The sequence below is a fragment of the Parambassis ranga genome, chromosome 18, assembly GCF_900634625.1.
Source record: "Parambassis ranga chromosome 18, fParRan2.1, whole genome shotgun sequence".
Taxonomy (NCBI): Eukaryota; Metazoa; Chordata; class Actinopteri; family Ambassidae; genus Parambassis; species Parambassis ranga.
In genome coordinates this window covers 1,961,142-1,988,903 of record NC_041038.1, presented here as the reverse complement: position 1 = coordinate 1,988,903, position 27,762 = coordinate 1,961,142, and the positions used below count along the sequence as shown (strand labels likewise).

At 42.5% G+C, this 27,762-nt stretch overlaps 2 protein-coding genes across 4 annotated transcripts in view; both read left to right on the top strand.

Moving 5' to 3' along the window:
* Positions 1-20,057, top strand: part of dnah2 (dynein, axonemal, heavy chain 2) — a 117,423-nt gene extending 97,366 nt beyond the window's left edge. The window contains exons 30-83 of the mRNA XM_028429741.1: positions 90-278; positions 450-553; positions 1,068-1,257; positions 1,348-1,528; positions 1,651-1,778; positions 2,295-2,447; positions 2,592-2,717; positions 3,120-3,338; positions 3,578-3,695; positions 3,773-3,909; positions 3,982-4,119; positions 4,200-4,358; positions 4,439-4,591; positions 4,762-4,853; positions 4,943-5,138; positions 5,291-5,515; positions 5,612-5,716; positions 5,979-6,167; positions 6,261-6,346; positions 6,487-6,617; positions 6,701-6,850; positions 6,978-7,145; positions 7,259-7,419; positions 7,537-7,676; positions 8,374-8,506; positions 8,597-8,736; positions 8,870-9,080; positions 9,171-9,287; positions 9,378-9,519; positions 9,778-9,947; positions 10,073-10,189; positions 10,280-10,444; positions 10,664-10,786; positions 10,884-11,032; positions 11,166-11,232; positions 11,380-11,530; positions 11,625-11,773; positions 11,874-12,007; positions 12,196-12,340; positions 12,478-12,677; positions 12,813-12,939; positions 13,119-13,305; positions 13,517-13,665; positions 13,744-13,927; positions 14,023-14,213; positions 14,296-14,487; positions 14,614-14,798; positions 15,397-15,631; positions 16,491-16,642; positions 16,730-16,844; positions 18,769-18,945; positions 19,207-19,281; positions 19,613-19,763; positions 19,903-20,057. Coding sequence (XP_028285542.1) covers positions 90-278; positions 450-553; positions 1,068-1,257; positions 1,348-1,528; positions 1,651-1,778; positions 2,295-2,447; positions 2,592-2,717; positions 3,120-3,338; positions 3,578-3,695; positions 3,773-3,909; positions 3,982-4,119; positions 4,200-4,358; positions 4,439-4,591; positions 4,762-4,853; positions 4,943-5,138; positions 5,291-5,515; positions 5,612-5,716; positions 5,979-6,167; positions 6,261-6,346; positions 6,487-6,617; positions 6,701-6,850; positions 6,978-7,145; positions 7,259-7,419; positions 7,537-7,676; positions 8,374-8,506; positions 8,597-8,736; positions 8,870-9,080; positions 9,171-9,287; positions 9,378-9,519; positions 9,778-9,947; positions 10,073-10,189; positions 10,280-10,444; positions 10,664-10,786; positions 10,884-11,032; positions 11,166-11,232; positions 11,380-11,530; positions 11,625-11,773; positions 11,874-12,007; positions 12,196-12,340; positions 12,478-12,677; positions 12,813-12,939; positions 13,119-13,305; positions 13,517-13,665; positions 13,744-13,927; positions 14,023-14,213; positions 14,296-14,487; positions 14,614-14,798; positions 15,397-15,631; positions 16,491-16,642; positions 16,730-16,844; positions 18,769-18,945; positions 19,207-19,281; positions 19,613-19,763; positions 19,903-20,057 — 8,226 coding nt within the window. The remainder of the gene's footprint in view (positions 1-89; positions 279-449; positions 554-1,067; positions 1,258-1,347; positions 1,529-1,650; positions 1,779-2,294; positions 2,448-2,591; positions 2,718-3,119; positions 3,339-3,577; positions 3,696-3,772; positions 3,910-3,981; positions 4,120-4,199; positions 4,359-4,438; positions 4,592-4,761; positions 4,854-4,942; positions 5,139-5,290; positions 5,516-5,611; positions 5,717-5,978; positions 6,168-6,260; positions 6,347-6,486; positions 6,618-6,700; positions 6,851-6,977; positions 7,146-7,258; positions 7,420-7,536; positions 7,677-8,373; positions 8,507-8,596; positions 8,737-8,869; positions 9,081-9,170; positions 9,288-9,377; positions 9,520-9,777; positions 9,948-10,072; positions 10,190-10,279; positions 10,445-10,663; positions 10,787-10,883; positions 11,033-11,165; positions 11,233-11,379; positions 11,531-11,624; positions 11,774-11,873; positions 12,008-12,195; positions 12,341-12,477; positions 12,678-12,812; positions 12,940-13,118; positions 13,306-13,516; positions 13,666-13,743; positions 13,928-14,022; positions 14,214-14,295; positions 14,488-14,613; positions 14,799-15,396; positions 15,632-16,490; positions 16,643-16,729; positions 16,845-18,768; positions 18,946-19,206; positions 19,282-19,612; positions 19,764-19,902) is intronic.
* Positions 20,058-27,228: 7,171 nt separating this feature from the next.
* Positions 27,229-27,762, top strand: part of kdm6ba (lysine (K)-specific demethylase 6B, a) — an 80,896-nt gene continuing 80,362 nt past the window's right edge. For all 3 annotated transcript variants that reach the window (XM_028428855.1, XM_028428859.1, XM_028428856.1), the window contains exon 1: positions 27,229-27,740. The gene's annotated coding sequence lies outside the window, so the exon portion shown is untranslated. The remainder of the gene's footprint in view (positions 27,741-27,762) is intronic.

Sequence of the window (27,762 nt, the reverse complement as noted above, 5' to 3'; positions counted from 1 at the left end):
CCTATTAAACTCTTTGAACATTGACTGTTATGTTGGCATTCGGAAATGACAAGCATATGGTAAATGTTTGGGCAAATATCTTTTTTTAGGTTGCCATTCTTCAGACCTACTCACAGAATATTCGGCATAACCTGCCTAAAGTCCTGCGTCTGAAGCTCGTAGCGCTGATCACAGTGGAGGTTCACGCTCGGGATGTCATTGATAAGCTAGTGAAAGCAGGTTGCAATGATGTCAATGCCTTTGAGTGGCTGTGCCAGCTGCGACTGTACTGGGACAAGGTATGCTAGGAGACTCAGTAGTTATTGTAGAACGCATCTGAAATAGAATTAATATTGTTTACTATACTATCTTATTTCCCCATTTGTTCTACATGTACGTTAGTTAGATGACCTGCAGGGATAAAAGCAGTCTGACAGCAAGAGCTAAACTTTTGCATGATCTCCCAACAGGAGCTGCAAAATTGTGTGATTCAACAAACCAACACACAGTTCCTGTATGGCTATGAGTACCTGGGCAACTCGGGAAGGCTCGTCATCACTCCACTTACTGACAGGTCAGTTAATCAGCCATTCAATCAGTACCAGACTTAAAGGTGGGGTAGTAGATTTCATTCTGATGCACTTTTTGTTAAATTAGTGTAACTTCTCTTTACAATCTGATAGCAATCAATTAGTTAGGCAGTTTCGCATTAAAACGAAAAATATTAATCATCTGTGGAAGCTATAAAACACTAAAAACATCTGCCAATCTGACCCTGCACGGAGTATTGGCTGGTTGTCACTCTCTTCCTGCTCTGCGCGCACCAGAGAGGTACGTGCATGATGGCCGAAGTCAAAGACCGCAGCTTGTCTTCAGGTAATGCGTGTCTATGTGATTGGGAGGTGTGGTTTCAGGGTGAGCTCAGAGAGAAAGGGACGTGTGTTTACTTTTGAAATCTGGCTGAGTTTTCAAAATCTCCTACCCTACCTTTAACATTAGCAGCACCCTAGTCAGTATATAGTGAACTTGTGCATATTGCCTGGGTACCAAAAATATTCCAGTAAATGTCAATGTGTGACTCTGTTCAGGTGTTTCATGACCCTGACCACAGCTCTCCATCTCAACCGTGGAGGCTCTCCTAAAGGTCCAGCCGGCACTGGGAAAACCGAGACTGTAAAAGACTTAGGAAAGGCTCTAGGCATGTACGTCATTGTTGTTAACTGCTCTGAAGGACTGGACTACAAATCCATGGGACGTATGTACTCTGGCTTAGCACAGGTATGGAGGAGTGCTGTTGAGTATAGTAACAATATACCAAGTCTCAGTTTAACCTTCAAATTTCTATTTCATTACGTCCAACCTGAACAGACAGGAGCATGGGGATGCTTTGATGAGTTCAACCGTATCAACATTGAGGTGTTGTCAGTGGTGGCTCAGCAGATCCTTTCCATTCTGTCTGCCCTCTCAGCTAGACAGTCCAAGTTTCATTTTGAAGGGCAGCACATAAATCTGGTCTCCTCATGTGGCATCTTCATCACTATGAATCCAGGTATGTTAATTATGCTAATGCTCAGATTATATTCCATTTCACTATATGCTGACAGAAAAATAACATTTTTTTTTTCAGTTGGAAAAGCTGACACAATTTCTCCATGTCTATGTCACCTATAGGTTATGCTGGTCGTACTGAACTCCCTGACAACCTTAAGTCCATGTTCAGACCTATATCCATGGTGGTGCCAGACTCAACTCTAATTGCTGAGATCCTGCTGTTTGGAGAGGGCTTCGACAACTGCAAGGTACAACTACTACTGGTAGTTTAATATGTGTAAATATGTGACTATTATTATTTGTATTTAATTTGAGATTCGTATATCGAACCTTATTTCATTATGATCTCTCTGGCTTCTCTGTCTGTGTAGTGGATCCCTTGAATGAATTCTACTGTTTTTATCCTGTGCACAGTTCTGAATATGCACTGATTTATGAAATATATCGCTGAAACTGAAGTATATCTAGTGAAATGATCCCAGCCTTAATGATACATCCCCAGCAATCACACAATCAGCAGAAGAGATTGAGTTCTTCGTACTGATGAGGAAGAATTGTTAAATCAGTCTGATGGATTCAATTAGATACTTGAATTTCCATACCAATGTTCATGAGCGACACTGTTTTTTTGTTCATCAAGGTCCTGTTATTGTAAAGCTATGCCATGTAATTTTTGTTTGTACCTTTCTGCAGCTGAAGTACTTTAGAGCTTTTCTGTCACTGCCTATATATAGGTTTCTTTACCTCTGTCTTTGTCCTCATAGGTCCTTGCTAAAAAGGTGTTCACCCTTTACTCCCTGGCGGTGCAACAGCTATCCAAACAGGACCACTATGATTTTGGCCTGCGCGCTCTTACTTCCTTGCTCCGCTACGCTGGGAAAAAGCGCCGCTCTTGTCCCAATGTTCCTGATGAAGAAGTATGTCTCTTTCTCGTTCGCACAGTGTATACACACAGTATATTTACAGGTTTAAATCAGAGGACATTACTCTAAACTAAGCCTTCAACGTAAGTTAAACAAATTGGAATGGACAGTAAATCTGCCCTTTTATCTTCTTCTCAGATCCTGCTAATGGCTATGAAAGATATGAACATTGCTAAGCTGTCCTCTGCTGACCTGCCGCTGTTCAACGGCATCATCCAGGACTTATTCCCTGCTGTGGAAACACCTACCATTGACTACGGCGAGGTGAGTTGACATCATTCCTATTTTCAAATGTTTGCTCTCATGCGTGCCAGTGTCAGACTAAATGCTCTGACAAAGACTGCTGGTTTAGCCTGATTGAGTTCAGTTTAACTTTGCTGATTTCAGTGTTTTGACTGAGATGCTCCTCAACTATTATCTGTTTCTGTATAATATTGGATTAACAGACTAATAGATCTATTCTGGCTCCACTGGTCACCTTTTTTCATTTTCCACCTTAAATCCTTTCCTCTGCCTCCACATGTGACATCTCAAAACCCTCTTTGTAATGTTTGTCAAGCCCTTTTTACCAAAATTTATATTAATAATAATACAATCTCATATGTGGCATGTGGCATGCTCCAAATCGTAACCCAGTAATTCATAACATTCCATATGTTGTTATAGTTAAAGGACGCCATAGAGGTGGAGATTCGTCAGAATGGATTGCAGGTGATTCCTTTCACTATGACCAAAGTCATCCAACTTTATGAGACCAAAAACTCTCGACACTCATCTATGCTGGTGGGCAAGACTGGCAGCGGGAAGAGTGTTACCTGGAGGATTCTGCAAGGAGCTCTGACTGCCCTGCATCATCAGGGAGTGACTGGCTTTCAGTCGGTTCAGGTAGGCATGGTTGGGTTGACTCTTTATTCAAAATAGTTGTGTGTATTTCAGATAGTTATAGATACTTGGAATGATTCTATTATGCTGTTTATTTACTGGCATGATATAAACTCCAAAATACATATGTTGCACTAAAGGTCCTATTCTTCGGTTTTGAAATGTGCAGCTGACAAAGAGATTTAAATCATGATTGTCTTGTCACATATATCTTCTCTTTCCCGTTTCGGGTGGCACAACAGGAATATCCTCTGAATCCCAAAGCAATGAGTCTGGGAGAGCTGTATGGAGAAAACAACCTCTCTACTAATGAATGGACTGACGGTGTCCTGTCTTCCCTCATGAGAGCTGCATGTGCAGGTGCTAACACATAAAAAACCTTACATTGATGTTGGCATGTGTATCTGTATATCACACATCTCCCCTCTGTTCCTAAGATGAGAAGCCAGATGAGAAGTGGATTGTGTTTGATGGGCCTGTGGACACACTGTGGATAGAGAGTATGAACTCTGTTATGGATGACAACAAGGTGCTAACGCTCATCAATGGAGAGAGAATCTCCATGCCGGAACAGGTAAGCGTAGAACTGGAAACGAGTCTTGATGGGTTTGATGCATGCTATGTAATGTGCATTGTTATGTCACAGGTGTCTCTGCTGTTTGAAGTTGAGAATCTGGCAATGGCCTCACCAGCCACAGTGTCCCGCTGTGGCATGGTCTACAATGACTACACAGATCTGGGATGGAAGCCTTTTGTTCAGTCCTGGTTGGACAAGAGACACAAAGTACGTTACAGTCATTCAGAATAGCTCAGACATGTTTTTTTGTCAGCAATATAATGAGTGATCTCTTAATTTGTCCTCAGAATGAAGTGGAACATTTAAAGCAACTGTTTGAGAAATACACAGAGGGCACAATGAACTTTAAGAAAAGCAACTGCAAGGAGCTGATCCCCATCACTGACCTCAATGGTGTCGTCTCTCTCTGCCGCCTCTATGACTCCTTGGCTACATCTAGCAATGGGGTATGATGATCGAAATATGTTACAGTCTCTCATAGCTATTTTCTAATATTATTAAAATAACTTTTTTTTCTTCTTTTCAGGTCAGTGTTTCTGACATAGACAACTTGGGTACAATGGTAAAACTCTGGTTTCTCTTCAGCCTTATCTGGTCCATCTGTGCCTCTGTTGATGAGCATGGTCGCAAAAGAATTGATGAATTCCTGCGGAAGATGGAGGACAGCTTCCCTAAAAAGGTCTTTTGTCAACAATATTTTACATGTTATGCTATAGGATTGTAGAGAGGAGTTACACTAATTTAACAAAAAGTGCATCAGAATGAAATCTCCTACCCTACCTTTAAGAGGGGTTTCATGAATGCATCTCTTTAGCATGTAACATCATTCTTTGATTTTTTTTCTTGTAGGACACAGTATATGAGTACTATGTCGACTCAAAGAACAAAACATGGGTTTCTTTTGAAGATAAGGTGCCAAAAGGCTGGCGCTACAGTCCTACGTAAGTAGCCAGATGGTGATTGTTATATAAATTACTGTATGTGACCTACCACAAACATCTGATTTTTCTTTCTTTTCCACTCCTTGAAGTGCTCCATTCTATAAGATTATGGTTCCTACTGTGGACACAGTTCGCTATAACTTACTGGTGAAGGCGCTGGTGTTGAAACAGTATGCAGTGCTGCTCACTGGTCCAGTGGGCACTGGTAAAACCTCAGTGGCCCAGAGTGTCCTCCAGGGCCTGGATAGCAAGTGGACTGCCCTCACTATTAACATGTCCTCACAGGTTGGTGATGTCACTGGCCAAAGAAATATCAAAACATAATGTTGTTATTAAGGATTGTTAAACCACTCTAAATGTGTGTATGAAATGTGTATTTAAATATATAATCCTCATTTTATCTTGTGCCTAACTTTGTGTGTTTCCTGTCTGTCCAGACCACTTCTAATAACATTCAGGCCATCATTGAGAGCAAAACAGAAAAGAGAACCAAAGGTGTGTTCACACCAGTGGGTGGGAAGCAGTTGCTGTGCTTCCTGGATGACCTCAACATGCCAGCCCCAGACCTGTTTGGCTCCCAGCCTCCGCTGGAGCTGCTGCGCCTCTGGATCGACTATGGCTTCTGGTATGATCTGCAGAAACAAACCCCAAAGTTTGTCAAGGTGAGAAATGCAGTTTGGTTATAAAAGTTGTACTTGCGTGTGGAGTGCGACATGCCTTTAAATGTCTTTGTACTGTGGTGTATGATTGTGTATTAGGACATGTTCTTGCTGGCATCTATGGGGCCACCTGGAGGAGGGAGGAGTTGCATATCTGCCCGCTTACAGAGTCAATTTAACCTCATCAATATGACCTTTCCTCATGTAAGTCTCTTTACACGTGTCTCTTTTATTTATACACACTTTCTCTTGTAGTAGTGTAAAATAGCAACTTTCTTTAGAAAAGGACTGGGGCCATATTAGATTCAGGATGTAAACACTTGAGTTGCTGATTTTACATGTATAAAACAAAATGGTATTATTACAGTATTTTATTTTTCTTTCTCTTTATCACTCCAGCTTTGAAATCTGTGGATGGTGTGTTTGTGAGATTTATGCAATTTGAACATATTTTCTTTGCATGTAGGAGTCCCAAATCAAGTGCATCTACAGTACCATGATCAACCAAAAGCTGCAGGTGTTTAAGGAGGAGGTGAAACCCATTGGAAGGGTTCTGACTCAGGCCACATTAGACCTCTATTATGCTGTCACTGCTAATTTTCTTCCCACTCCAAGCAAGATACACTACCTCTTCAACCTCAGGGATATCTCCAAGGTACATACATAGAGCAGTACATTTTCCATAACCCACATCCATTTGATTTGATGTGCAATAAAATACTTAAAACATGGTTTTGTTCACTTCTAGGTGTTTCAGGGCCTGCTAAGAGCTCAGCCAGACTTCCATGACTCCAAAACCAACATCACCAGATTGTGGATTCATGAATGCTTTAGGTAACAAAACACAATTTTTTAATTATATCTTGGGTAATTTCTTGGATAAAAACACACACTTTAGTGGCTCTGTCAAGTATCATGTACAGAGTGGATACTATCTGAATAACACTGTTAACACAATATTTTGTCGTTTTCAGGGTGTTCTCAGATCGGCTCATAGATCAAAGCGACATGAACACATTTGTTGCTTTGCTGGGAGAAAGACTGTCCTCACTCTTTGACCTCACATTCCACGACATCTGCCCAAACAAACAACCGCCAGTATTTGGTACATGCACAAAGCAGTGTCACATCAATTTGTGAAAAATATTCACAAGTAGTAGTTTACATGTTTGTTTGTGTGTGTATCAGGTGATTTCCTGAGTGGCGCTTCTGTCTATGAGGACATACTGGACATGAAGCCTCTAAAGAAGTTCATGGAAATGCAGCTGGAGGAATACAACCTGACGCCTGGTGTGGTTCCCATGAGCCTGGTCCTCTTCCGAGACGCTATTGAACATGGTAAGTGTAAAAATGAATCAGATCTATTTTTAATGCAAATTATAATAGCAAAGCATTACTGTCTATTTATTATTGGCTTGTCCATGCCTGATGATGTGATTTGTATCTGTGTGTGTTCCCCCTTTAGTAACCCGCATTGTACGTGTGATCAGCCAGCTCAGAGGCAACATGCTACTGGTCGGGGTTGGAGGTTCTGGTAGACAGAGCCTGGCAAAGTTAGCCGCCTTCATCTGTGAGTACCAGGTATTCCAGGTGGAAGTCACCAAGCAGTACCGCAAACAGGAGTTCAGAGAAGGTGGGATCAAACACAGCCATTTATGGCTGCACCTAACTAACACCTTCAAATATTTGTCAATGTTGAGTGTAATTTAGCTCCTGGCTGATCCGTTTTTTTGTTATTGCTTTCAGACATCAAGAAGCTGTATCTTTTGACTGGTGTGGACAACAAGCCCACCGTCTTCCTGTTCAATGACACCCAGATTGTGGACGAATCCTTCCTAGAGGACATTAACAATATCCTAAGTTCTGGAGAGGTGCCTAACCTCTACAAGCAGGATGAGTTTGCTGAGGTATTTTCTTATTTATATTGTAACTTCTAGCATTGATTTTTCCTGTTTATTTCATACTTCATAATGTATTTCATGAAATCACTTTTAACTACAGCAATGCAATTTGTCTGCCTTTAGGTATGCAATGCTCTGTCAGATTCTGCCAGGAAAGACAATGTGTTGGAAACTCCTGACTCATTGTTCAGCTACCTGATTGAGCGAGTGAGGAACAACCTACACATAGTGCTCTGTATGAGCCCAGTGGGAGATCCCTTCAGGTAGATTCTGTCTTCTATAATACTGCATATCCTCAATTTGTTCCTTCTTCTTGTCTGGCAGAATACTTCCTTGCTCTCATTTTCACACATAATTTGCAGCATGAATCCCATTACACTTAAAAACAGCTATATAAGCATTATGAACAAAACCGTAAATACACTGGTGACTATTCCTTGCAGTACCTCTGAGTGGCTCTTCAGTTCTGTAGTGGCATCTTTAGAAAATAAGATGTGGTTATTTAAATGGTTGTGCAGGGTTCAGTACACACATTTTCTTTTATTCACAACAAAACACACCCTCTGCCATAGTGTTTGGGTCACACATAGTGCTGCTAATTGGACTGGCAGGCGCTATTTCCCTGAGCTAATCCTTTGTGTGATGACACATTCTGGGATGTCGCTACTAGCAGGATACATATAACATACACAATAACTGTATGTACTGTGCCATCTTTTACTGTAGGTTGATTTATTTTTTCAACATCAACCTGTTGGTAGCTTTGGCGTATATTATATGCATGTTCAATTTAATGTAGCGATTTGAAAAGGTAGCATTGGAGCATCTTTAAATAATAACTGTGTTGCATAATGTTTTGATTATTTTCTTCTGTTTCCCAACCATCTGCCAAATGCACTGTACCTTCCCTCATAAAAACCCTGTAATAAATCCATACTGTAAATGGTTGTTTGCCAAAAGGAGTCGCATCTTCCAGTACCCAGCCCTTGTCAACTGCACCACCATCGACTGGTTCTGCGAATGGCCCAAAGACGCCCTGCTGGAGGTAGCCGAGAGGTACTTGGATGGGTTAGACCTGGGCTCTGTGGAGAAGGTAAGGCAAACACACACACATAAGGTTTTTTACTTGTATTGGATTACACATTGTTGGGTAAAGCAACATTTTTACACAATATTATGCTAGATACAGACAAAGATTGCCAGTATCTTTGTGACCACACACCAATCAGTGGCACAAGTCTCCCAAAAGATGAAGATGGAGCTGAAGAGGCATAATTATGTTACACCCACCAATTACCTGGAACTGGTTTCTGGGTACAAGAAGTAGGCACATTTATTTTTCTATTATTCCTTTTTCTTTTGATTAACTACTTAACTGGTTATCAAAGAAAGCTGATACATATATAAGGGTTATACATTTATAAATAAACTGTTAAACTTTTATCTGTCCATCCAGGTTGCTGGCAGAGAAACGCAGTGAGTTGGGGGAGCAGGTAAACAAGCTGCGTAACGGCCTTTTTAAGATCAGTGACACACGAGAAAAGGTGGAGACCATGTCTGTGGAGCTGGAGGAAGCCAAGAAGCAGGTGGCTGAGTTCCAGAAGCAGTGTGATGAATACCTGATAGTCATTATGCAACAAAAGACAGAAGCTGACATGCAGCAGAAGGTTAGTGCCTTTAACAATGAAAAAATAGTTTAGAAGGCTTTGCTTTATTAAACATAATATAGTCAGTGACCTTTATTTGTGTCTGTTTAGACAGTGACTGCTAATAGTGAGAAAATTGGGGCAGAAGAGTTACAGTGTAAAGCCATGGCTGAAAATGCACAGAAGGACTTGGACGAAGCCCTGCCTGCCCTGGAAGAGGCCATGGAGGTCGATTATCAAATCAAATCATAGCTTGTTGTCCTGTATTCATTATTGTTTATTGTGCATTTTCCATTCCTCTCTTTTTTCAACACATAGGCTCTGAACTCATTGAATAAGAAGGACATGACTGAGATCAAGTCATATGGACGTCCTCCAGCACTGGTGGAGACGGTGATGCAGGCAGTAATGACTCTTCAGGGCAAAGAGCCTACCTGGGCAGAGGCCAAGAGACAGCTGGGTGAGAGACAGCAACACTGCAGAATGTATCTATTTATAAAGAGAGAGCTTGGCAAAGGAACAAATTATGTGTACTAAAATAATTAGAATAAAAAAAATAAAAAGAATTGTAAATGTACACTTTGGAAAAGGAAAGATTTAACTGGAAAAAGGATAACCAATAGCATAATGAATAGATTTTGTCAGTGTAATGATGAAGTGCTTATAATAGGCATGCTTAGAGCAGATTCTGTATGTGACCCTGGACTCTTTTCGGCAGGTGAGGCCAACTTCATCAAAACACTGGTTAATTTTGACAAAGATAATATATCAGAACGTGTTCTAAAGAAGATCGGACAGTACTGCAGAGAAGCCGACTTCCAGCCAGAGATCATTGGCAAAGTATCACTGGCTGCCAAGTCCCTCTGCATGTGGGTCAGGGCTATGGAGGTAAGTGGGTGTCCACTGGCTTCCACCACATGCATTATTACTGTTTGAATGGTTAGATATTAAATCAAATTTAGAATATTGTACACCTGCACAAAAAAACAATGAGGTGTATACTGTCCCTGCAGGTATATGGGCGTGTCTTCAGGGTTGTAGAGCCAAAGCGGGCCCAGCTGAATGCTGCAACATCCCAGCTCAAAGAGAAACAGGCTGCACTAGCTGAGGCCCAGAACAAACTACAAGAGGTATGAAGCTCAGTGCATCTAGTAACCATGCTGTCCACAAGACCAGTATAATATTATAATATTATTGTGTGTATGTGTGTGTGAGAGCAGTTGGGGGAGAAACTAGACCAGCTGAAAAAGCAGCACAGTGAAAAGATGGTCACGAGAGAGAATTTGAGAAAGAAATCAGAGGAAATGGAAGTGAAACTGGACCGAGCTGGCAAACTGGTGACTGGACTCGCTGGAGAGAGGGTCCGCTGGGAGGAGAGAGTTGCTGTATGTTATACACAAGCAGACACACACACCTGAACAGAAATGTAGAAAATACACATACAAGCTCTGCTCATTTGAATTGCATTGTCAAAGCTGCTTTAAGAGCAGAACAAACATAATTCAAAACATCATGTCTTTACCGATGACAATCCTTCTCCATTGAGGTAATCACTCATAATATCATGAACTACTCACTGTACTGTATGTGTTTGTGTGCTACAGCATCTTGAAGTAAACATGGGATACCTGGTGGGAGACTGTTTGCTAGCAGCATCATTCTTGTCCTATATGGGACCATTCCTTTCCAACTACAGAGAAGAGATAATGGCCATCTGGATGAAAGAGGTCAGACAAACATGTAACATAACACTTAACACAACATCACATTTACCTAATGTTTTTCTCAGTGCTCCTCTCTGTTGTTTATTTGCCCTCTTCTTAGGTGCGGGACTTAGAGATTCCATGCACAACAGGATTCAGTTTTTCAGTGTTTATGTCTAAGCCTACAACAGTGAGGGAGTGGAATATTCAGGGCCTGCCCTCTGACGCATTCTCTACTGAAAATGGAGTCATCGCCACCCGTGGAAACCGGTCAGTACATCTAAATACATGGTTTAGTAACACGCATCTGGTAGGCCTTAACTGGATTTGAATATGGTTGTGTTCACTGTACAAAGCTTGTTCCTACTGTAAATACAAGTTAGAGTCCTCCCTTATTTTCAAGATGGCCGCTGATGGTGGACCCTCAAAGCCAAGCTCTGAACTGGATTAGTAAAATGGAAATGGAGAGGGTAAGTTCTCGAAACTCCCACAAATAAATCCCAATCCAAAAGTTCTTTTTACTTCTTGACTATTTCTAACAGTGTAATTATTTTTGAGACAAATTTGTATGTGATTATGTAATGACATGTTCTGTTTTGTTGTGTGTCACCCCACAGGGTCTGAAAGTAATAGATTTACAAATGCCAGACTACCTGCGAGTGTTGGAGAATGCCATCCAGTTTGGGAATCCTGTTTTGATGCAGAATGTCCAGGAGGCGTTGGACCCCTCTCTCAACCCAATTCTTAACAAGTCCATAAAACGATTAGGTCCAACACACACACACATTTGAACTACAAATACCAGATTTCTGAATCCTTGCTTACATAAGAGGGTTAATTTGTATGGTCTCTTTTGTTTTAGGTGGCAGGTTGCTGTTGAAGCTGGGTGATAAAGAGTTGGAGTACAGTCCAGACTTTCGGTTTTACATCACCACCAAGATGCCTAACCCCCACTACACTCCTGAGATTTCTTCAGTTACCACCATAGTCAACTTTGCTGTCAAGGAGCAGGTGTGTGGGAAAGAGCATACCTTTTTTGATATTTTTATCCTAACTCCATGAATGTGTACTTTTTATGTGCATGTATCCTAATGTGTGTTCCTGTGTGTAGGGTCTGGAAGCACAGCTACTGGGAACTGTGGTGCGTAAGGAGCGTCCAGAGCAAGAAAATCAGAAGGACTCTTTGGTGATCAGCATTGCTTCTAGCAAAAAACGCCTGCAGGACTTGGAGGATGAGATTCTCAGGTGGTTTACACAAACATTTCACACTGTCATTTTCACTTAATTATTCTACACTGTGGACAAATGCTGTAATGTTATGTTAATACCAGCTCTGGCTATGATAGCAGTAATTAAAGGCCAGGCAAAAGTTATTGATGTATTCAGCTATGTGCATTGATGTAATTTTTTTGTATGCGTATGTCTACTCACAGACTGCTGAATGAAGTGACTGGTTCACTCTTGGATGATGTGCAGCTGGTAAACACCCTGCAGGAGTCCAAAGTCATATCTACTGAGGTTTCACAGCAGTTGGAGAGCAGCGAACAGACCGAACTCGAAATCGATGCTGCTAGAGAGGTTAGGTTCAGGGATAAAGGGATTTACTCTTGTGTTATATTTTGTATTTAAGAGTAATTATGTTCAGTAGTTGTAATCTCTGGATGTTAGAAATGAGTTGTGTTATGAATGTGACAGTAATTGTTGTGTTTGATTAGGCCTACCGTCCATGCGCCCAGCGAGCCTCTATTCTTTTCTTCATTCTCAACGACATGGGCCGCATTGACCCGATGTACCAGTTCTCTCTGGATTCCTACATTAACCTGTTCAAGCACAGCATAGAAAAAAGCAAGCGTAGCCAAATGCTAGAGGAAAGAATCGCCAACCTTAATGAATACCACACATACTCAGTGTACAGGTAAGCACCAGGATAGATATTTTTTTTTAAATGTGTTTGTTGTGTAAAACCATGGACTAGTAAGAATAAGCACTTGCACATATTACCTTACTATATAGTAACTTCAGCTAAGTCAGTGACCCTTGTTTTCCGCAGGTACGCATGTCGTGGACTCTTTGAAGTTCACAAGTTGCTCTTCAGCTTCCAGATGGCTGTCAAAATCCTAGAAACTGCAGGCAAACTCAACATGGAGGAGTACAGCTTTTTCCTTCGAGGAGGAATTGTAAGAAAATCAGAACTTGATCTTGTTTGTGGTCCAATAAAATACCCCCTAGGATCTGTTATGATAAAATGTCTTCTTAAAATGAATTTCTCCTAATTATTTTGGTGAAGATTCCTCTTAATCTATTTGTTGAGATGCTGGCAGAAAGACTACTGCTTGATTGATGGGTGTATCTTCAGGTACTGGATAAGGAGGTACAGATGGATAACCCATGTCCCAGCTGGTTAACAGACTCCAACTGGGACAACATTACAGAGTTGGATAAGCAGCCCAACTTTCGTGGGATCATGGGCTCTTTTGAGCAGCATCCTCGGGACTGGAACCTGTGGTTTACTAACTCTGAGCCAGAGAATGCCCCACTACCAGGTCTGTATGGCAGTGTAACTGTACAGAAACTATTAGTACCTTTAAATGCTTTATGAGAGAAGGTAAAAGAAGGGTGTGTGTTTGTGCATGTTTTTCATTTCATTTGAGTGAATTACATACTATGACTCAAATCTCTTAATAATCCATATTCACATCTCATTGCTTGTTTACCTTTCTCCAGCCCTGAATGTCTTTCTGGTTTTTCTTCTAGGTGACTGGCAACGTAATTGTAATGAGCTCCAGAAGATGCTGATAGTGCGCTCTCTGCGTCAGGATCGTGTCTCTTTCTGTGTTACCACGTTTGTCATTAACCACCTTGGCTCTCGTTTTGTGGAGCCGCCTGTTCTTGACATGAAGGCGGTGAGTGTCAGCTGTTACCCATTTAATCCATGATTAAAATACTCAGTACTAATTGTTCTCCCCTTGGCCTCTCCTCAGGTTGTGGAGGAAGCAGACAGCAGTACTCCTCTGATCTTCGTTCTGTCTCCTGGAGTGGACCCCACAGGAGCTCTGCTACAGCTGGCTGAGGCCTCCGGCATGAGCAACCGCTTCCATGCTCTTTCCCTCGGCCAGGGACAGGCCCCCATTGCTAAACGCATGATAGAGGACGGTGTTAGGAATGGTAAAAAACCATTAGCTTTGTCTGTCTTACTGTCTCAGATTTCTTGTGGTGGTTTTCCCCCTCTATTTAAAAGTCATGTTGGTTTCATTGTACAGGTCATTGGGTGTTTCTCGCCAACTGTCACCTCTCTCTTTCATGGATGCCTGAGCTTGACAAGCTGGTTAAGGAGCTACAGGTGAAGAAGCCCCATTCAGACTTCAAACTCTGGCTCAGCTCTGCACCACACCCAGAATTTCCCATTACAATCCTGCAGGCTGGCATCAAGATGACCACTGAACCTCCAAAAGTGTGTATCCTTATATGTCCAACATACATCCTGCATATGACAGCCTCCACAGTGTTAACACTGCTCTCCCCGTCGTCTTCAGGGTGTGAAAGCCAACATGAAGCGACTGTACCAGCTGGTGCCAGAGGCTCAATTCAACCGCTGCTCAAAGCCTCTGTTCTACAGGAAGCTGCTCTTCTCCCTCTGCTTTTTCCACAGCATCCTGCTGGAAAGGAAGAAGTTTCTACAGTTGGGCTGGAACATCGTCTATGGCTTCAATGATTCTGACTTTGAGGTCAGACCTCATTGTATATAGACAGAAATAGTTACAGCTACTAGACAGCAGAGAGAAAAATCAGAAAGACCTAACAAATACAACAAAAAGTAAGTACTATAACTGTAATTTCACAATCTTCTCTAGGTGAGTGAGAATCTGCTCAGGCTGTACCTGGACGAGTACAACGAGATTCCCTGGGATGCACTGAAGTACCTCATCGCAGGGGTCAATTATGGTGGTCATGTCACAGATGACTGGGACAGGCGTCTTCTGACCACATACATCAATGACTACTTCTGTGACGAAGCCATAACGGAGCCCTTGTTCAAGTAAGACACACCTTTCTTAGTCCACTGTACATTTTTTATATGCCAAGATGTCTTTAAACTTGTGTTATAAAGATGGTTGTTTTATAGTGGAAACAACCTGTGTCTTGCTAAATGTCCTTGCTGGTCGCAGAGTTCTAGCACCACCAGGAGGACAGTGAAATTATTGCATTTAAGACATTAAATGTTGTCAGAACCTTCCCTTTAATTTCAGGCCGCCACTCCTAAAAAATGTCAGGGGGAATCTCTTAAAATTAGAAGATTGAGTTTCCTCCATTCACTAGGGCAGAATGATTATAGTGTAGTATGGCTGCTTCAGCTGTAGTGAAGGACAGTGGGTGCCCTGCAACACAATGAAAACACTAGCACTTCATGCAGCTGCCCCCAGCAGAACATTCATTTTCTTTAAAGAAAAACACTTGAGCATATCTTCATACTTTGGCTTTTTATTTCTGTATTTGCACTGTTACACTGAATTGTTTTAAGTAAAATAAATGCAACGTTAATGGCAATTGTATGTATTAGATGGTCCGATTGATAGTGTAAGTTTGAATGTGTTTTTAACTATTGCTCACTTTTATCTTCTTTTGTCATCTATCAGGTTATCAAGCTTACCCTCCCATTACATCCCACATGACGGTTCCCAGTCCTCGTACAAGGAGTATATCAACACGCTGCCACCCAAGGAGCACCCTGAGTTGTTTGGCCAGCACCCTAACGCAGACATCGCGAGCCAGATCGCTGAAACCAAGACGCTGTTTGACACGCTGCTGTCCCTGCAGCCACAGGTCACCAGCACCACTACCACAGGGGCCGGACCAAGTAGAGAGGAAAAGGTGAGGTCACAGTCTTTATAGTAGTAGTAGCATGCATCATAAGCTAGACTTTCTTCTTTAAATCTAAAGCAAGGTTTGTTACACTGTTACTCTGCTTTGGTTTTGACCTTATTGCACTTGTGGTTGTTTTAATGATAAAAAAACATGAGATGACATAAATATGCCCTCAGTTAATGATTTCTGCACTCATCCGCAACTTGAAATGAACGAAATGATTTCCATGTTTGGGCATGTAGTCTGTTAACTCAGCAATAGTGTAATCTGTCAGTATTGAAGTCAGAGGAAACCCTAGGGCCAAAAACAATCAGCAATCCTCTACTCACCACTGTACAGGATATTATGATATCCTATATGTGTGTGATTGGTATTGTCTGTAGTTGGCAAGGTCATGGCTGTAGTCTGTGTGTTTTTCTGGCACAACAGTTATTAGTCAGTTACAAAAGCTCTCTCTCAGAAGCCAGCCAGACATATTTGACAGATGTTTTCCCACCAATGCTGACAACTCATTTGTATGGTTACATAACAGTGGTTAACCATCATCAGTGTAATAAGAGACAGATCTACACAGCTGTAGGAATCTGTGCTGGAGGGGCCTGCACCTTTGGGTGCTTGACTCAATCTTTTTATTTCTATTCTATTTCTATTCATCTTGATGTTACTGTGTCCGCTTATATATCACAGCACACAACCCTAGATCTGTTTGTTAAAATATAGCTCCCAGACTCAGGTTCCATCACTTCAGATGCCAGTGCAAACAACTGGCATGTCCAACCGGTGATGTCATCTCCTCATCTCCTCTTTATTGCTTCTTGTAGAAATCTGACTGCAGTATGTCTTACCATCGCATCTGTGTTTCTAGGTATTAGAGCTGTTGGCAGATGTCCGTGAGAAGATCCCAGCATTGATTGACTTTGAGAGCACCAAGCACGTCCTCCTGGAAAACCCTTCTCCTCTAAATGTTGTCTTAATGCAAGAGATCCAGAGATACAACTCACTGCTAGACACCATCAAGTATGCATGAAATGTGTATGAGTGTGTCAGTTTGTGAAGACATTATAATGTTAAACGTAAAGTTACTCCACTTTTTCTGTGTTTCAGTTCATCACTGGTGGAGTTGGAGAAGGGTATCAAAGGCTTGGTGGTGATGACATCCAGCATGGAGGAGACCTTCCACTGCATCCATGACGCCCGTCTGCCACCGCTGTGGTTGAAGGTGCGAACACACAAAGCAGATCTGCAAAAGTTGTCTTCTTTTTGCTGCACAAGGTGTAACTGTAAACCTCTCACCTCTGATTATATGCTGTATAAAATACGCCTGCACATTCTCATACTCTTTGACTGGTGCACTGGCAGTGTGAGCGATGAGACTCCCAGAGAGACTGCTTTTTTTCTTTATCTTACTTCATAAAGTTGGCAGACAGACTAGAATGAAGATGTGCTGTGAGGATCAATAATATTGAGACAATTGCTCATTGGAGAATTGAGTGGACATAAATAATATAAGACAAAAAAAGACTGCACTGAGTCAGGATCAAAATGATGAAAGAATGCTTTGAAACAAAGATCCAACATACACAGTGAAACGATGTACTGACCAAAGTTTTCTGCATTACAGTCACAGAAACTGTTTCAATGTTTATTTCTCCTTTCTCTCTGCAACAGCTACAACAGATTTTTACACTGATCAAACAGATATCCAGCCATGAGTCATGTTTATTGATCTTTACCATTGCAATCTGATCAACATAATATATATTCTTCATCCTGCTGCACTCACTGCTCTGTTATTAAAGGTTTATTTATCCATGACTCTCGCTGGCTACACAGACAGTCTTATTGTTCTGGCCTGTCCGACCGCGCACACACACACACAGTGATGATGCTCTCCAGCGGCTTTCCAGCTGGGCTTTTTTGCGAACGCTCCTTTCTGGATTCATTATCACTAAGCGTCTCTTTACAGTGTGAGAGAACACAGGGTGCTGTCAGGGGCTTGAAAAGGATTTATAAGATTCTGGCTACAAATGTGTGTGTTTAGAGTGGTGTGTGTGTGCCCACTGAGCACAGGTTACTCAGGGTAGTTCATGTTTATATTCAAGTGTCTGATTCTGTCCTTGCTGTGGACTGTGCACAGATCCACGTGCAATGATGCACACGTATGTTTGTGCGTGTATTTGTGAGTGGCTGTTCATCAGTTGGAGCATACCTTGGTCCTCAGTGGCTGAACAAAGCCAGCATCTGTGGACTAATCATAGTGTAATAAGCAAAGGAAACCTTTCGAGGCCTGCTCCACTTTCCTAAAAAGACCCTGAGCTTATTGTGCTCCAGCCAGCAACTTATTACTAACCAATTTACTGTATGTGTGTGTCTATTAGCTTTTAGGTCTGCTGCCTTCAGCTGAGTGTCTCTATTCTACTGACCACTTGTTCTCTCTATTTTGTTTTCTATTTCTGTGTTTTATCCATCGCACAAAATTGCTCTTTTTCTCTTTTTTTGCGGGTTACTAGTCTACATGCTGTCCTTCTGTCTGTATCTAATTCTTTTTATATGTTCTAAAATTACCTCCCTTCTTTCTCTCTGCACCTTCATGCCTCATCTGGTCCAAGCAGCAGCAGCACCTCATAGTCTCTCTGTCCTGCGTATTTATCCCTCCAACCCTTCATCCCCCCTCTCCTCTCCGCCCCTCCTTGGCATGGCAGCCTGTCATTAGTTTTGAGCTCACAGACTCATGGCTTTAATTTTGGCCTGCCTGCCTCTGTGTTTTCGGCCATTTTGTATCTGGTTTCTGTGCGAAGGCTCTGCCTGTGCGTGTGTGGAATGTATAGCATAAGTGCATCTGTGCACATAGAACAGATGTGAACTAAATCAGCAAAATGTCTATTGTCAATAAAAGTTGCACAGATATGATGGTAGCTTTCCAGGCTAGCAGCTCAGATTGTGCAAGCATATCGATGGTATGTGAGGGCCAGAAAGAACAAACAGAAGAACACATAACTCACAAAACAAGTTACATTTTCAATAAAAACTTCAATAAAAGCAAATGTGATGTTTAAATATGTTTTAAAGATGTTTTAAATATGCTATTATTGTTGTCACATAGTTGTGAATGACCTGCCTTCTCTCTCTCATGTGTCCACTAGGCGTACCCTTCACTGAAGCCCCTGGCAGCGTGGACCAGGGATCTTTGCCAGCGGGTCGATCAGTTTGCACGCTGGGCCGAGACCACCCAGCCTCCCACCTTGTTCTGGTTGTCGGCCTTCACCTTTCCCAACAGCTTCCTCACCGCTGTGCTGCAGTCATCTGCTCGACAAAACAACGTGAGTGTTCACACTGAAAGCAAGCTTTGGTTGATTGGTCATATTTTTTTTGAGTGTATACAAAAATTCACAACAGACAAAATACACACCTAAGAAACAGAACACAGAAATATAATGCAGTGGGACTTTCGTTCTCTTATATGCAGACACCACAGCACTTAAAACACGCACTGAAACGATTCCAATTTAATCCTGCTGTCATGATTCAGAATGTCCTTGATTGACTTGTCCTTCCAGTAGCTAACATTTGTCTTCTTGCAGATATCAGTGGACACACTGTCCTGGGAGTTTATAGTGTCCAATGTGGATGACAGCAATATCACTGACCCACCCAAGGTGATTCGCTGTACACACATTTGTATTTCCATAAAGATTTCCATAATTCTCCCTGCAGAGCCATTAGCTTTCAGCTTTCATTACCACTTTCCATAAATGTTTTTTATTTTATTGCTTTTTTTGACTTGATAAATGCATTTTCATTCAAAGCAGCATGTCATCCTACTATCCCACATTCACATCTAATTATTATTAATTATTTTAATTTAAAAAGCTTTAATTTGATTGTTTGCTCCCATTTTCACATATCTGTATATAATTATAATCTTATTTCACCCTGCATACATTTTTCTATGTAACCTCCTTTGTCTCTTCATTCCTCCTTCTCCAGGATGGAGTTTATATCAGAGGTTTGTACCTGGAGGGTGCAGGTTGGGACAAGAAGAACATCTGCCTTGTTGAAGCTTTACCCATGCAGATGGTCTGTCCCATGCCCACCATCCACTTTAAACCTGTGGAAAACCGCAAAAAGATGGCCAAGAGTGAGTTGTTTAGAAAGAAGGAAATTCCTTGTCTCTTCACCTTCCTCTTTATTTTCCTTGTGTGGTGTCTTTTTGCTATCTGGGTCATGCTGTGTGGTTTTTCTGACTCACCTCTTGTGTCTCGTGTGTGTGCACATAGGTATGTACCTGTGTCCGTGTTACTACTTCCCGGTGCGTACTGGTGGGGCAGACCGAGCGTCTTTTGTGGTCAGTGTTGAGCTCAAATCAGGAGTTATGACCCCGGACCACTGGATCAAGAGGGGGACTGCTCTTCTGATGAGCCTGGACACCTAAAGTCTTTCAAAAAATCCTCACTGTTTTTAGTCATCTTTTATTTATTGTTTTGGATGTTCGCTGTTTTGTTATTTTTTGTGACCTTTTGTGACTTTGACAAGTTTATGCCTCATTTCTGGTCTGTTTCTGCTCTCTTTGTTTTGTGTCTCTGCTCTTTGTTAGCTGCTCTCCTCTACACAGACCTGCATCAGACTTTCCACACTGTCCTTTGCTGTGGCAAAAAATAAAGTTTCTTTTATATCATAAAAGTGTCCTTTAACTCTTCAACTTCCACCAGGCTGTGAAGTGTTGTGTTGTGTGGAAACTGTTGGAACATCTGGATCAAGTGACTACTTAGTCATAAAAATGTCTGAGCATGTGCTCATTGAATCTAACTGATCTGGTGAGCTGTGCTGACTAGCACTTGCATGAAGACAGTCCACAGCTTTAAAAAGTACAAAGAAAGCACACCTTTCGAATGAATCTGTATTTACAGTGTCGCCTGAAAGACTGTCAGTCCTTTAGAATTGTCTGGAATCCTGATTGATATTAGCCAATTTTCACACACGCTCTGACAGTGGAAAAAGAGTTCTCAATTAAACTAACCAAAATCTTTAACTTTGTCCTTCTTACATATGTGAACCTCTAGGATTAGCAGTTTATTTTAAGGCCAAATTAGAATCCATCTGTTTAGAGATGTTTTCTATCAATGGAAGACTGATTCATGTGGATGAAAACACCATCAGAAGAACACTGAACACCCGTGATGCGCATGACAGAGCTGCAAGGAGAAAGTCACTGCTCTCTGAAAAGAACACTGCTGCCTGTCTGCAGTTTGTTAAAGCTCGCGTGGACAAACCAGAGGGCTGCTGGGAAAATATTTGGCTTCAATGAGAACAAAGAATGACACTGTAGTCCAGTATATGCACCTATTCCATCTGTTAAACATGGTGGTGGTAGTATCATGGTTTGGGACTGTTTTGCTACATCTGATCCAGAACAACTTTGGCTGCATTGATGGAACAATACATTTTGAATGATACCAGAGAATTTAACACAGAAATGTCAGAGCCTGTCTGTGAGCTCAGACAAACAGCACACAAGACAACAAGCACACAAGTTGTTTTACAAAAACTGGTTTAAAAAGAACAAAGTTAATGTTGTGAAATGAGTCAAAGTTATGACCCCATTCTAATTAAAATGTTGCAGAAGATCCTGAAACAAGCAGTCCATGTGAAGAAACATCTCAGATTGCAGCTGTTACTAAAATATCTCCAAGCCAGTGTGGACAACTGATCACCAGTTAATGGAAAACTTTAGTTGTTGTTGCTGCACAAGGATGTCACAGATCATCACAGTCATCAAGTTTTAAGCAGAAATGAGATTAGTTAGGGGCGAACACAATCAACAGAACTCATGACACACACATGATTGTGAGATTAAAACTGTAAATTAGAGCCAGTATCACCAATTAAAATAACACACTAACATTTTTAACTTTCTAAAATTTGCATAATTATTAGTGTATCTACCTAAAAGTGGGTCCTTGTCTATGATGGCTCCAAATACCAAAGCCCTGAGATAACCAGGTCATTCTAAAGGGTTCAGGTTACATTCATTTTCCACTATTCATAATGTATGCCTATCCCTCTGTTCAATTCAATTCAATTCAATTCAGTTTTATTTATATAGCGCATATTACAATCAGACATTGTCTCAAAGCGCTTCACAGGAACCCCCCTAAGAGCACTGTGGCAAGGAAAAACTCCCTTTAAGAGGAAGAAACCTTGAGCAGGACCCGTCAACTTAAGGGGGAACCAGTCCTGCTGCTAGTCAGAGAGGATGAGGGAGAGAGAGAGAGAGAGAGAGAGAGAGGATGAAGGAGAAAGAGAGAGAGAGAGAGAGAGAGAGAGGAGCAAACATGATACAAACATGATACAGTACAGAGCAAACATGACAGCAAGATGAAACAGTGATATATTGTAATGATATCTATATATATCGTCGGTCCATAAGTAGGAATAGTAATTTGATAGTAAAGATGAGCAGCAGGGGCTAGTGAAGTCGATGAGCACAGGAGAGACTGCAGGTCAGTATGCAGGTCTTGAGACCTGCAAAGAGAGAGAGCGAGAGCGAGGCACAGAACTACAAGGAAGACAGTAAACACAGATTATGAGACGATATTACCCAGTATGATCCAGACTAAGGAGAGTGGAGGAGAGGTCAGAGGGTGTTCAGAGGATCGTGTTTGTGCCCCCCGACAACGTAGAGCAAGAGAGACTTCACGGGCCGGACTGCAGGTCATCATCCAGGTCTTGAGACCAGTGTGAGCCAGACTAAGGAGAGAAAAGGAGAGGTTAGAGGGTGAGAGGGTAACTGCTCAGTGGATCATGTTTGTGCCCCCCGACAACGTAAAGCAAGAGAGACTTCACGGGCCGGACTGCAGGTCATCATCCAGGTCTTGAGACCAGTGTGAGCCAGACTAAGGAGAGAAAAGGAGAGGTTAGAGGGTGAGAGGGAAACTGCTCAGTGGATCATGTTTGTGCCCCCCGACAACGTAGGCCTAGAGCAGCATAGCTGTGCTACACACTAGGTCTAAGGCTAACTGTACGCCTTACTAAACAGAAAAGTTTTAAGTCTAGTCTTAAAGGTGGAGGCAGTGTCTGCCTCTCGGACCCAGATTGGTAACTGGTTCCATAATAGCGGTGCCTGATAGCTGAAAGCTCGTCCTCCCATTCTACTTCTATGAATCCTAGGAACTACTAGTAAACCTGCACTCAGAGATCTGAGTGTCCTATTAGGAACATATGGTACAATCAGGTCCTGCAGATACAATGGAGCAAGTCCATGAAGAGCCTTGTAGGTTAGAAGAAGGATCTTGAAGTGTATTCTTGAGTCCACTGGGAGCCAGTGAAGAGACGCTAGGACAGGAGAGATATGATCCCTTTGGCTGCTTCCTGTCAGAACTCTAGCTGCTGCGTTCTGGATCAGCTGCAGACTGTTGATGGAGTAATGTGGACATCCTGACAATAAAGAGTTGCAGTAGTCCAGTCTTGAAGTGACAAAAGCATGGATGAGCTTTTCAGCATCACTCTGAGAGAGGATGCTCCTGATCTTAGTAATATTACGCAGGTGAAAGAAAGCGGTCCTGGAGACCTGCTTAATATGAGAGACAAACGACATGTCTTGATCAAAGATAACTCCAAGGTTCCTCACAGTCGTACTGGAGGCCAGAGTAATTCCATCCAGGGAGAAAGTATTATCTGATAAACTAGTTCTGAGATGTTTCGGTCCAAAAACAATGACCTCAGTCTTGTCTGAGTTTAATAGTAAAAAGTTGGAGGACATCCAGTCCTTTATGTCCTTTAGACACGCCTGTAGTCTGACTAGCGGCTCCGTTTCTTCAGGCTTCATGGATAAATACAGCTGGGTATCATCAGCATAACAATGAAAGTTTATGCCGTGCTTCTGGATGATGTATCCTAGAGGGAGCATGTAGAGGGTGAACAGGATCGGTCCGAGCACAGAACCCTGTGGAACACCGTGGTTAACCCTTGTACCTGTGGAAGACACATCGTTAGTGTGAACAAAATGAAATCTGTCAGATAAATATGATTTAAACCAGCGCAGTGCTGTTCCTGTAATCCTGATCTCGTGTTCCAATCTGTGTAGCAGGATGCGATGGTCTACGGTGTCGAAGGCAGCACTGAGATCCAGTAGAACGAGTACAGAGACGAGACCCCGGTCCGATGCCATGAGGAGGTCATTGGTGACTTTAAGCAGTGCTGTTTCTGTGCTGTGATGGGCTCTGAAACCAGACTGGAAAGCATCAAACAGACTGTTACTACACAGGTGGTCGTTTAGCTGACTTACAACAGCTCTTTCAAGTAGTTTGGAGATAAAGGTGAGGTTGGAGATCGGTCTGTAGTTTCCTAGGACGTCCGGGTCCAGTGAAGGTTTTTTAAGTATCGGAATGATCACAGCAGTTTTAAAAGCCTGTGGTACATATCCTGTTTCCAGAGACAAGTTGATCTGTCCTAATATAGAGTCTCCGATCAGAGGAATAGCATCCTTGAGGAGCTGTGAAGGGATCGGATCCAGAAGACAGGTAGTAGGTTTAGACTTGCTGATGCTGGTGGTCAGCTCAGGGAGGCCGATGGGCGCGAAGCAGTCCAGAGTTAGATCAGGATCCGTTTCCAGAAGTGGCGGTGTATCCTCAGCGGTCACAGAGAGATTGTGGTTGATTTGTCCTCTAATAGTGGTGATTTTATCAGTGAAGAAGCTCATGAAGTCTTCACTACTAAGAGCTGCAGGAATGCGAGGCTCCACAGAGCTGTGGCTCTTTGTCAGCCTGGCCACGGCGTTAAAGAGAAAGCGCGGGTTGTTCTTGTTTTCTTCTATTAGTGATGAATAGTAGGCTGTCCTGGCTTTACGAAGGGCCTTCTTATACGTCAGCAGACTGTCTCTCCAGGCCCTCCGGGAGTCATCTGATTTAGAGGACTGCCACATCCTCTCCATCCTACGTGTAATCCGTTTCAGTGATCGGATGTTTGAGTTGTACCACGGAGCTAGCCTCTTCTGGTTTGTAGTTTTCTTCTTCTTCAGTGGAGCAATCCTGTTTAAGACTGAGTGTAGTGTGTCTGCAGTGTTGTTGACAAAGCGGTCCAGCTCTGCAGGAGTAACATTTAAGTTGGTACCCCCATCAGTACTTGGGACTGTGGGGAGTACTGGTAGGATTGCTGTCCTAAACTGCTTTACGGCGTCTTCAGACAGACATCTGCTGTAGTAGACCTTTTCCTCAGGTGCTGGTAGGTCTGAAAGAGAGAAGTCAAAAGTTATTAATGAGTGATCTGAAAGAACAGGATTTTGAGACCACACTAGCAGGTTCTCAGCTTCCAGGCCGTAGGTGAGAACCAGGTCGAGGGTGTGACTGTGACAGTGTGTGGGTTCATTTACTAACTGAGAGAACCCAACTGAATCCAAGAGTGAGTTGAAGGCAATCTTCAGACTGTCGGAGTCGACGTCCATATGAATGTTAAAGTCACCCACTATAATGACTTTATCTGTGCTAAGCACTAAACTTGATAAGAAGTCTGAAAACTCCAGCAGGAACTCTGAATAAGCAGCAGCAGGTGGACGATACACTACGACGAGTAAAACAAATTCTGACTTCTTCCAGCTTCCGTGAGACAGGCTGAGAGTGAGACTCTCAAAAGAAGTATGAGTAGACTTAGGTTTAGGATTCATCTGAAGACTGGAGCGGTAGATTGCTGCCACTCCTCCTCCGCGACCTGTAACTCTAGGAACATGACAGTTAGTATAACAGGACGGAGTTGATTCATTTAAAGCAACATATTCTTCACCCTGTAACCAAGTCTCAGTGAGACAAAGTATATCAGTGTGATGATCAATAATTAGATCATTAACTAAGAGCGACTTAGAGTGTAGGGATCGTATGTTAAACAATCCACACCTGAGTGTTCTGTTACCTTGTTCTATGTGTTTGTGTGTGTTAGTGTGTATTTTTATGAGGTTATTATGATTAATATATCTTAACTTGTGTGCTTGATGAACTGTGGGAGGACGTGTGACCGTCACCACTTCAATAACATTATTAAGCTTAGTGTTTCTATGTGTATTTGTGTTTAATGTGTTTCTAACTGAGGGCGGCAGTCCTCCAGAAGCAGCAGAGAGGTGTGTAGGACAGCGACTCTGCCTCCTGGCCTCGACCCTGGGTTGTCAGGTTGGTCTAATAAACTTGGCTATGTTGCTAGAAATCAGAGCTGCACCACCCTGGTTACAGAAGGAAAATAAGATTAGAATGTAGATATATACTTGGTGGTGCACACTTAGGTTCTCACTGTAAGAAACAAAAAAAGCCCCCATGCAAACGACGCGGTTAATCAAGGTGAGCTAAAGGATATTTTTATGCTAATATACATTCCCCTGAGCTGAAGAAGACGAGGCAGAGGCAGTAGGTGATTGAAGGAGGAATGAGCCCATTCAAACAAATGAATTCTAATGAAGCGACGCAGACGAGACGTTTGGACTCTGTGTGTGTGTGTGTGTGAGAGAGAGAGAGGAGGCCCGGACTTCCCCACTCCAAAGGACTCAGCCGAAAAAACCCTGAAAGGGAGGGAGAGGAAAAACAAGAGAAAGACTCAGGAGAAAGTAAGCCGGGAGGAAGAATGGGGGGGTGGGGGTTCTGGGCAGTAAGGGAGGGGTTCCGAGTTCAAGGTTGTATTCAGACTTAGAAGATTGTCCCCCATGAAACACAGACTTCCTCAGGGTTTAAGAGCCTCTTTATCACTCAGGTCTGTGTGTGTGTGCGTGTGTGTGCACTGGTGGTCTTGGTTGGGTGGGAGATGGGGGGGGGGATCTGCATTCAAATTCAAATTGGCTTGTTCTGTGGGCTGGTTGTAACAAATATCACACTATATGGATAAAAGCTTTTTTTAAAATGAATTAGATAATACAGTTAAAGACAAATATATAAACCCACTGATGAAAAAAGTTATTATTTGCAAATACTTTCTACCTTCTGTTGAATAGAGCAAAGAAATTTGAGCATGTTTCCAAAAGATTTATGCTTCATGTTGTTGTCATGGCTGAAGAGAAAACAATGACCATGATTGTGCTGCAGACTGCTTCAGGTTTTAGATTCCCTTTCCATGATTCTTCTACCCTGAAGCATCCCCACAGCATCATACTGCCACCACCATGCCCACTGTGGACACTACTCACTGAACTCATTTGTGAAAAGTTTTTTCTGAAAGTGTCTCATCACATCACGCCACCTTTTAGCCTGCCTTGTGTAGAGACCCCCCTCTTGACTATGCCTCACACACTCCTGGGAGCACCTCTTGTGTTTGCCTTGTCTTTTAATTTGATTTCCCAGCATGCTTTTTGTCCTAGTTTTCAGGAAGCCACCTGAGAAGATTAACAAACATTTTCTGAGCACATCTTCTGATTCCTCGAGTGGCTCTTGGCCTCCTTTGGGGACCTGGGGGTCCAGTTGTTCTCCATTGAACAGTAGTTGATAATGGAATTTGGGCAAGTTGTACAGTGCCAGTGATTATGGAGGCGGGGCAGATAATGTCCAAGACTCTTCCACTGAAAATAAACCTGCATGAGGGAAGAGAGAGAAGGAGAGAGAAAGGGAGAGGAGGGAGGGAGGAGGAGGAAGGGAAAGAGCCTTTCAGCGGGGACAGAAGGGAGAGAGTCTCCGTTTCAATGGAATAAAAACTGCGCAATTTCTTTAAGGACTCCCTGCTCGGATCGCAGGAGGACCGTTCCTCTTCTAGGAAGCAGTTTTTGGATGGCCACTACAACCCCACTGCTCGCCTCGGAGGCTACACCAGCTTGCGATTATGTTTTTTTTAAGCAGATGGTGTTCAGAGGAGGGAAAAGAGCTGTGCAATCATTTAGGAAAGCGATATGACTGTGCAACATCAGTGATGAGGAGTCATGCCTTACCCACGGGGCGAACACATTTTGCCAGCGTGCTGCTGTGCTGTTTGCGATGTCGACGTTTGCAGCTTAAAACGCGATGTGGGGTGTTTTTTTTTAGGGGGAGAGAGCTTCTTCAGGGGGCTGCGTCATCCGTGGCCGGGTAAAGAAGATGGGGAAGCTGTGCAGATTTTCCACTGTTTTAACAGCAAGAGTGAGCACGTCCACGGAACATGTTTGGATTCCACGGAAAAGGTAAGACTGTCAGACATGCTGG